The sequence below is a fragment of the Leptonychotes weddellii genome, chromosome 5, assembly GCF_054177405.1.
Source record: "Leptonychotes weddellii isolate Sample4059 chromosome 5, ASM5417740v2, whole genome shotgun sequence".
Taxonomy (NCBI): domain Eukaryota; kingdom Metazoa; phylum Chordata; class Mammalia; order Carnivora; family Phocidae; genus Leptonychotes; species Leptonychotes weddellii.
This window is the reverse complement of record NC_138373.1, coordinates 72,976,560-72,987,017: the sequence shown is the minus strand read 5'-3', so window position 1 is coordinate 72,987,017 and position 10,458 is coordinate 72,976,560. Positions and strand designations below refer to the sequence as shown.

General features: G+C 39.5%; 1 protein-coding gene across 1 annotated transcript in view; it reads left to right on the top strand.

Annotated features, from left to right (window-relative positions):
- Positions 1-1,028: 1,028 nt before the first annotated feature.
- CD163 (CD163 molecule) overlaps positions 1,029-10,458 on the top strand; it is a 28,126-nt gene continuing 18,696 nt past the window's right edge. Inside the window, exons 1-4 of the mRNA XM_081818925.1 lie at positions 1,029-1,195; positions 2,561-2,647; positions 3,619-3,939; positions 7,126-7,446. Of these exons, the coding sequence (XP_081675051.1) occupies positions 1,165-1,195; positions 2,561-2,647; positions 3,619-3,939; positions 7,126-7,446 (760 nt within the window). The 5' untranslated portion in view covers positions 1,029-1,164. The remainder of the gene's footprint in view (positions 1,196-2,560; positions 2,648-3,618; positions 3,940-7,125; positions 7,447-10,458) is intronic.

Sequence of the window (10,458 nt, the reverse complement as noted above, 5' to 3'; positions counted from 1 at the left end):
GCACACCACTTATACCTGAGAATGTTTATGCCATCATGGACCATCAAATTTCCATGTTTTCATACGGCTGTATTGTTTTGTATGTGTCATTTCTTATGCCTTAAATCCCTTTATCCTTTTTCTTTGGGGCAGAGCCCTTCTCATATTTTAGGACACAATTTGAGCATCTTCTCACAGAAAAGAGTTTTCTGACAGTTCATTCCTGTCTCCCAGTTGATATGATCATTTTTTTCTCTATTTTTCGCCCTGTGCTTTGAACCTCTGTTTATTATTGTTAACATATATTTTTCTCTCACTTGAATTTGAGTTATTTAGAGCTAAAGTTATGTCTTATAAATTTGTATTGCACCATTTGTAGATCTGTAATGGTCATGGCTAATTTTATTCATCTCATTAGAAAAGAAAAAGCAAGTGCTGTCCGTAGACAGTCTACAGATTTATTCATTTGGTACATTTGATTATGGTAATAGTATTACAAGTGACTATAGTGATAAAATATTATTAAATTATGCTTTGCTTCTTTCACTTTAGTTTTTTGACATAACTACATAATGATTGTCATTCTTTTTTTTTAAAGATTTTATTTATTTATTTATTTGAGAGAGAGAATGACAGAGAGAGAGAGAGAGAGCACGTGAGATGGGGGAGGGTCAGAGGGAGAAGCAGACTCCCTGCCGAGCAGGGAGCCCGATGCGGGACTCGATCCCGGGACTCCAGGATCATGACCTGAGCCGAAGGCAGTCGCTTAACCAACTGAGCCACCCAGGCGCCCCAATGATTGTCATTCTTGTTTCTATTAGTCCAAAACAAAGTACTGAAATCTAAATATTCATTTCAATAGCAATAGGACATTAGTTAATATTTCCCCTTAATTTTTATAAATCTGTAGTAAATGTTTCTCAATTTCTTTTGGCTGTTTCATGTCCCATATTGAAGAAAACATGAGCATGAAAGGGAATCTCAGTTTATGAATGACTTCCCTTTTTTCATTGACTGACTCCACCTCCATTATGTAGCCTTTCTGGTTTTTTTGTTTTGTTTTGTTTTGTGGAAGTGAGATGATTTTTAGAAGTCTTAGTGGTCCTCCTCTTTAGCAGAACATTTCTAAGGAAAAATACAAGAAGATTTAGAAATCATTAAAACTTTGGACTGGACAAACTCAGAATGGTCCCACATGGAAACTCTGGATCTGCAGGTAAACATTTCTCATTTAGTCTACATTTGCCTTTTAATATAGTATAAAGTTAACAGTCAATGGATCTTATTTAATAGTGATTGGCATTGGGAGAGTAAGGAATGGGAAATGGGCATTAAGCTTTTATGGCAGTAACTTTTATCTGCCATAGATTCAGAATTGAAGATGGGGGATAAAGATTTGATTTGGCATAAAAAAAGATTAGATTTGGCATCAATTTTGTAAAACTGCTGAGGTGAAATTAAGAAAGGAGCTGAAACAAACTGAACTGTATTGAGTAGGAAAACAATAATTGTTAGAAAACATAGATAGATCATACAGGAATGAATATTGATTTCAAGTTGATCACATAGGGAAATTTAGAATAGCATCCTGAATGTTGAAATCTACTTCATGATTTACATGGATGTGTTAAACTCATTTAGCATTTTTAATTTTTTTCAGAGCTTATTTTTTTAAAGTATTTTATTTCTTTATTTGAGAGAGAGAGAACAAGCAGTGGGAGAGGGAGAAGCAGACTCTCTGTTGAGCAGGAAGCCCAATTTGGGACTGGCTCCCAGGACCCCAGGATCATGACCTGAGCCGAAGGCCAATGCTTAACCAACTGAACCACCGAGGGGCTCTTTATTCAAAGCTTTTAATCATAGTATAGCATATCACATGAAAGCACAAGTCCTAAGTGCACAGTTCAGTGACTTATCCCAAAGCACATGCTCCTGTGTGGCTACCAACGCATTCTTGCTTTTACATGAGTGTCGGGTTAGAGTAAGAATAAGAAGTGAGAGTAATGAAAGCTGTAGAGCTTTATGCTCTATCTAGGGATAAGATCTAGTATTTTGATTTTTCAGATAGAAACATTGTAACTTTATTCCATCAATGTTCAGCTACCATTTAGCAGGTACTGTGCCAGGTACTGGTGAAGTAGTGCTGAGGCTGATACATAGAATCCATTCCCTCCTGGAGCTTACCACCTAACCATCTGGGTCCAGCAGGCTTGGAGACAGGAACCTCAGTAGTTGACTTTCGTTCTGTGCCCCTGCTAAGCTTCATCGATGCTTTTGCGATTTTCCAGGTTTTAAGGTCTGCTCTTGAAATTCTTTTCCATCCACAACTTCCTCCTTATTACTCACCCCTAGGTCACCTCTAAAATGAACATTTCCAAAGCTATTTCACTGAGACTACATGGTCCTGGGTATGAAGGTTTCCTGTCCACCTTGCCTTTTAGAAGGAAGGGTTCTTTGTCTTGGTTCGATTTCCCTTGTTAACCTCAAATCTCTGAAACTATCTGTCTTCTCCAAACTCTCTCTTCTGGGAAGACAATACTTTTGTCCTTTTTCTTTTCTTCTTTTTTTTCTTTTTTCACAGACTGTAGAAGATGTTTCATCCTCTTTAGCCCCTCCACTGTGGCTGTGGTCTCAGTTCTCAGTGCCTGTTTGATCACCAGTTCTCTCGGTGAGTGCTTTGTCAAATGCAAATAATACTCCTGAAGGCTCAACAGCATTTAAAAGCATGCTTCATGATTTCAAAGGATCAGATATTAAAAGCACAAAGTAAGATCCTAACCATGTGACACCAAAATATGAACAAAATAGCATGGTTCCCCCAAAATAAAATTAACTTTCACAGGAAAAAAAATGTGCATTTTGCTTAAAGATTTAAAATAATGTCTACCTAAAAAATAGGGAACAATACAGAAGAGGAAAAACCTCAGAATTATTGGGATGAAATGGAATTTGAGGAACACTTTAATAAAATCAAATGCCAAAATTTACCTTAAAATGTATTGAGGGAGGCCAGATAGATATCAGTGAGACCACAGGTTCCTATGTTAGTTAAAGTAATCGTAGGATGGTAGCTGAGACATTTGGGGGGTGGGTGGTTTGGGGGAGGGAGAGGGATTTTTTTCATGATAGGAGATAATAGGAAAATATCTCCATCTCAACTTCCATTTAAGTAGAAAAGTTTCAGCCAGATTTCAACTAGTATTTTAAGAATTCTTGGTGTTTTCCATATATGTGTGTAATGGGCGTTAAATTCCTTAAGACTGGTCTCTTCATCCTCATCATGAGCCTTCTTTCTATCAATCTTACGAACTTGGAGAAACTTACATAGCTCATACCTATAAAATTTTGTAATATATTATTTACATAGTAAACTCTCTGTGGAGATTATATAAATCGACATTATAAAGAATCTCACAATTGCGTTACTTAGCTTAACTGGTTTTATGTCCTTGCTTCATCTGAAGCCTGTGATGCTGATATTTGTACTTGCATTCCCATGAAATAGCATTCTTCTATTGTACCATGGATGAGTCCAGAATGTTTCTCAAATTTGACTTTGAAAAATAAGTAATCTAAGGAATAATAATTCTCCACTTGCTCTGGATCCCGACCAATCGCTGCCTTTACACATTGTTGCAGGGGGAACAGAGAAGGAGCTGAGGCTAACTGATGGTGAAGACAAGTGCACCGGGAGAGTGGAGGTGAAAGTCCAGGAGGAATGGGGAACTGTGTGTAATAATGGCTGGGGCATGGATGAGGTCTCTGTGGTTTGCAGGCAGCTGGGATGTCCCACTGCTATCAAAGCCACTGGATGGGCTAATTCCAGGCCAGGCTCTGGACACATTTGGATGGATCATGTTTCTTGTGGAGGGAATGAATCTGCTCTCTGGGACTGCAAACATGATGGATGGGGAAAGCATAACTGCACTCATCAACAAGATGTTGGAGTAACCTGCTCAGGTAGGACTTACAAAAGTCAAAGCCTCGACATGAAATGCTTTGGGGGGGGTGGTACGTAGATGGGTTAAAAATGAAAAGGAGCCAGTTTTCTGTAAGTCATCTCGTTCATATATAAAATCACCCAATCTATTGCTAAAGACCAGAAGATGCATGACAAACCCCATTAAAAAATCAAAAGAGATTCTGAATACCACAATCAATAAGGAAGTGACCAGCCTCAATTTTACAGTCAGTAATCTTACTATAAGTCTCTACTCCTACATAAAAGTATGATATCTAAGTGAATTCTTTGTCCTCTTTCTCAGTAATGTGCTGCTTTTGTGCATTGACCTTTTTGTCATTCACTGATATTCAACTTACTGAATCGAGATATAAATATTCCTAGCACTAATCCTTTGTTGGAGGAAGGATGTTTTGCCAAGTATAATTGCTTTTTCCAGTGTATAATGCTGTTCATTTTATTTAATGGTGGTTTGTTGTGGGTTTTTTTAAAGATTTATTTATTTATTTCATTTGAGAGAGAGGGAGAGAGAGAGCTGGGGGAAGGGCAGAGGGAGAAGGAGAGAGAGAGAATATAAAGAGAATTCTCAAACAGACTCCCCACTGAGCATGGAGCTCAACACAGGGTCGATCTCAGATCATGACCTGAGACGAAATCAAGTCAGATGCCTAATCAACTGAGCCACCTAGATGCCCCATGGTGGTTTTGATTTATAAAACATTTCATAAATTGTATCTCAGTTGACCTTACAATAACTCAGAAAGTTCTGCGTCAGACCTTTCTGCTGTAAATCCCAGGGTCATATTTATGACCCAATTCAGATTCTTGGGCTTCCCATTTCTCCTTGTTCATTTCACTGGCCTCTCTCTCCTAGCCTCTTTCTTGGAGACCATCTCCTCCATGGGACTGATTTTTAGAAAGGACTAATCTCTCTCCAGGCATTGGGGTGTATTGAGAACAACACAGGCTAGTATCTAGAAAAATGCGGGGGGTGCCTGGGTGGCTCAGTCGTTAAGCATCTGCCTTCGGCTCAGGTCATGATCCAAGGGTCCTGGGATCAAGCCCCACATTGGGCTCCTCGCTCTGCAGGAGGCCTGCTTCTCCCTCTCCCACTCCCCCTGCTTGTGTTCCCTCTCTTGCTGTATCTATTTCTGTCAAATGAATAAATAAAATCTTTTAAAAAAAAGAAAAAAGAAAAATGCGGGACTAAATTCCAACTCAGCTGCTCATGAATGTTATTTTGAGCAAGTTGTTAAACTTTTCTAAACTTTAGTTTCTGAAAACTCAGTGCTTTAATACATGTAGAGCTCTACTTTTTCCTTTTCCCTTCCTTCCATCCTTGCGCTCCCCACTCCTCCTCTTCCTCTTCCTCCTCCCACTCCTCCCCCTCCTCCCCCTCCTCCCCCTCCTCCCTCTTCTTGTCTTTTATTGTTAATCATTACAGGGGAAAGATAGGGAATAACAATAGTAACATTTACATGGAGCATCTACAGCAAAGTTAAAAATCCTAATAAATCTTGCCAGGCTCAGGGATTCTGGGTGGCTCAGTCAGTCGAGCGTCAGACCTTTGATTTTGGTTCAGGTCATGATCTTGGGGTGGTGGTATTGAGCCTCGGTCTGGCTACACATTCAGCACAGAGTCTGCTTGTCTCTCTCCCTCTGCTCCTCCCTACTCTCTCTCTCTCTCTCTCAAATAAACGAATACATAAAATCTTAAAAAAAAAACAACTCTTGCCAGACTCTTACTATAATTATTGCAGCCTACAGAGCTGTTTAAGCTAAGACATCAGTGTAGCACTTTTAACTCTTGTTTTCTGTTTTTTCATACTTAAGGATAGAATTAATCAAATTTGCTTTTTGAAGTTTATACAGTGAATGCTCCAACTGGTACATGCCTAGTTGCCCAAGGACTCCCTAGTTCCATGAGGTTTCAGAGGCTATATTTCTGAGATTTCCCCAACCTGACTAATGCTCAATCCTTAGAACCTCTACCTGTTGGGAGGTTATGTTATCATCACACGCGCAGGGACAATATAGTATAACAGTCAGGAGAATAAAGGCTGGTGTTAGACTGCTTTTTCTTTTAACCTCCTGACTCTACTGTTTTCTAGGTGTATGATCCTGTGACAATTAGGCAAACTGAGAATGCTTATCTGTGAAGTAGGGATAGTGGGAATAACACGTAATGCTCAATGTTGTAAAGATTGATAGCTTAGGTGATACACTTGGAACATAAGATGCATATTTTAATTGTGAACTACTACTTTTATGATTATTAATTGTCCAGAATAAAAAATCCTGTTAAGTAGAGGTCTTTGCCTGGTATTTAGAGCTTCTAAAAGTGAATCCCTTTCTCAAAAAGAGAGCCTCTAAAAATTTTGTTCAAGCCCAAACAGTTTTTTTTTTATGTGATGTGTCCCCAGATTTCATCCCAAATCTCCTTTTCTTGGGTATTTTAGTCCTCATAGAAAATCTAGGGAAGAGCGTATAGAGAGAATTTCCTTTATGAAAGAGCTGTTCTTTGCTAAAAATGGTACCAGATGCTTTGGGGGAGGGGAAGCTTTGATTCAAACAGGAGATTGGTAAGAAATGAATTATTTTGACTTATTTTTTCTTTAATTTTTATTAATTTGGTATACCATAGGATGCTTTTGCAAACTATTGTGAATGCTTAGGCATTTTTATTTTCCCCTTTTTCCGGTTTTCTAATTTTATATTTGACTTCAGGTAATTCTTCATGCTCTGAACTGTAGATAATAAAGACAGATTAAAATAAAGATTTTAAATGTTCAACAAACGACCAGTTTTCCATTTTTGCTACTTTGTTGGATGAACTAATTTTATTTTCTCTAGTTTTTAAAATAACTGCTTTAAGTCAAATTTATCAATTTCTATATGAAAGAGTGCTTACTTTGTCTTAACAATGGAAGGAAATAAAACAAAACAGAAAGCAAATTTTAAGCTGTAAAACGTTTTCCTTGGTAAGTAGGTGTAGAGGAAAGTCCTCATTGTTAGCTGGTCTTTAAAAGATTAAAATTCCCCAATATGTAAAGATGGGCAGCATCCAAAATGAGGCACCATTTTTAAGGACAGCATCAAATCTCAAACGTCCAGAGAAATCTTATTTCCTAAAGTCACTTCTGAATGAATATCACTTCTGAACTCTGGTCTTTTCTCTGCTCTAGATGGATCCAACTTGGAGATAAGGCTGATGAATGGAGGAAACCAGTGTTCTGGAAGAATAGAGGTCAAGTTCCAAGGACAGTGGGGAACAGTGTGTGATGATAACTTCAACATAGATCATGCTTCTGTGGTTTGTAAACAGCTCGAATGTGGAAGTGCTGTCAGTTTCTCTGGTTCAGCTAATTTTGGAGAAGGTTCTGGACCAATCTGGTTTGATGATCTTATATGCAGTGGAAATGAGTCAGCTCTCTGGAACTGCAAGCACGAAGGATGGGGAAAGCATAACTGTGATCACTCTGAGGATGTTGCAGTGATTTGCTTAGGTAAGGACTGATCTGGGTTTGTTCTATTCTTCCTGAGAGGACAAAAGAAAGGGGGTAAGAGTCTGAAAAGCCTGAACTCTTAAAAACAGAGTGAGGCCTGCTTCCTCAATCACCTTATTATGACCTAGTTTCAGGTTCCCCATCTGATACCTGTGGAGATTTTATCTTAACTGAAATGAGAATAACTAGGTTGGGGAGGAAGGATGAACAGGGAAACTGAGATCCCAGTCATGAGGATAGAAGGAGGTGTTTAGAGAATAATCCAATCCTTCCTCTTCCCCCCAACCCCCCCAAAAAAGAGAAGAAAGAAAAAGAGAAAAGGAAAAAAAAAACCAGCTTAACTAGCAAATTGTACTTTTGGGATGAGTTTTATTTATTTATTTATTTATTTTTTTTTAAAGATTTTATTTATTTATTTGAGAGAGAGAATGGGAGAGAGCATGAGAGGGGGGAGGGTCAGAGGGAGAAGCAGACTCCACGTCGAGCAGGGAGCCCGATGTGGGACTCGATCCCGGGACTCCAGGATCATGACCTGAGCCGAAGGCAGTCGCCCAACCAACTGAGCCACCCAGGTGCCCCCTTGGGATGAATTTTAAAAACAAATCACATTCCTTATCATCCTCTACCTGCAAAGAGTTTAACCCACCCCTTCCCAAAATATTAGTTCAAATTCACAGAATCAAATGATAAAAAATAGTTTGGTTTTCTACTAAAACCTCATTTAAGCTAGTGCTATGGTATGAACGGACTCTGTCTAGAGACTTTCGTGTTCCATGCTTGCTCAGGGCACAGGGACAGTGGATTTGTGTGTGCAGGGATGACACACCTTTTTTCACTTGAATTCTTAGTTTGAAGCTTAGTAGGTCCTGAACCCCAGAGAAAGTTCAGAAAAATGTAATAGAGTAAAAATGTCCCTGTATTCACCAGATATCTTATTTTCTTCCAATGACGAAAACTCAATTCAAACTTTAACTAACTAACTAACTAACTAACTTTAGGGAAAGAGGGTACTGACTCAGAAAACTGGGAAATCCAGAGGTACTGTTGGCTTCAGGCATGGCTGGATTCAAACACTGAAACAGTGTCATGGGGGTTCTGGCTCTTTTTCTATTTCTTACATTGGCCTTTTGTTGTTGTTGGACAACATGACCATCTATTGTTTGAACTACAAAGAATGGGATTCCTACAGCAGAGATGGAATTTGTTAGCTGAAGAAAGCGAGAGGGATTGGGGATCGAAAAAAGCACAGGAGTTACCTTCCATTCTCCTTTACCCACCAAAATCTTTCTAGGTCCCCAATCAGCACATTTCTTCTCAATGCTGAGGACTCCCAGTAAACTGTATTGTGGCAGCAAACGCTAAACCTGCCAGAAGAAAGGGGCAACTTATTTATTATAAGAGATGGCTCAGGATCAAGCTCTGTTTTTTGAGGAATATTGATTGGGGGAGGTGAAAGTGGTAATGATGAGGTCCCCTTTTCTCTTTGCTTGCTTTTAGACTAAGGAAGTGGTCACAAAGGGGCCAGGTGTATAATGCAAACCAGGTAGTCATAGACAGGTAATGAATCAGTGTTGAGTCCTGGGCAAACCGGAGTGTGTGCATATCACCTAAACACATGCAAATATATATTTAACAAGAAAACAAAGAAATTCCAATAAAAAACAAAGAATTCCAATAAAAACTCTGTGATAGTCAAACAAACCTCTAGATAAAATGTGGCCTCTAGATCTCCTGTTAGGAATGTTTTCCTTTTTTTTTTTTTTTTTAAAGATTTTATTTATTTATTTGACAGAGAGAGACACAGCAAGAGAGGGAACACAAGCAGGGGGAGTAGGAGAGGGAGAAGCAGCCTTCCCGGCTGAGCAGGGAGCCCGATGTGGGGCTCAATCCCAGGACCCTGGGATCATGACCTGAGCCGAAGACAGACGCTTAACGACTGAGCCACCCATGTGCCCCTCTCCCTTTTTTTTAAAGATTTCATTTATTTATTTGAGAGAGGGAGAGAGAGTAGGGGGAGGGGCAAAGGGAGAGGGAGAAGCAGACTCTCCGTTGAGCAGGGTGTCCCGCTCGGGGCTTGATCCCAGGACCCCGAGACATGAGCTGAGCCGAAGTCAGATATTTAACTGATTGAGCCACTTAGGCGCCCCAGAAACTCTTTTTATAGTACATGTTCTCTGTACTGAAAAGTCCTGTCTTCTTTTTCTTTCTTTTCTTTTTTTTTTTTAAGATTTTATTTATTTATTTGACAGAGAGAGACACAGCGAGAGAGGGAACACAAGCAGGGGGAGTGGGAGAGGGGGAAGCAGGCTTCCCCCTGAGCAGGGAGCCCGATGCGGGGCTCAATCCCAGGACCCTGGGATCATGACCTGAGCTGAAGACAGACGTTTAACAACTGAGCCACCCAGGCACCCCCTGTCTTCTTTTTCTAAAAAAGTTATTATTGAAGCATCATTGACATAAATGTTATATTAGTTTCAGGTGTACAACATATTGGTTCAACAATTCCATAAATTATTAGCTGTCCACCACAGTAAGTGTGGTCACCATCTGTAACCATACTAAGTTATTACAGTGTTACCGACTATATTTCCTATGGTATACTTTTCATTGCTCTGACTTATTTATTTATTTATTTATATTATGTTATGTTAATCACCATACATTACATCATTAGTTTTTGATGTAGTGTTCCATGATTCATTGTTTGCCTATAACACCCAGTGGTCCATGCAGAACGTACCCTCTTTAATACCCATCACCAGGCTAACCCATCCTCCCCACCCCCTCCCCTCTAGAACCCTCAGTTTCTTTCTCAAAGTCCATAGTCTCTCATGGTTCATCTCCCCCTCCGATTCCTCGCCTTCATTCTACCCCTCCTGTTATCTTCTTCTTTTTTTTTTTTTAACATATAATGTATTATTTGTTTCAGAGGTACAGGTCTGTGATTCATCAGTCTTACACAATTCACAACGCTCACCATAGCACATACCCTCCCCAATGTCTATCACCCAG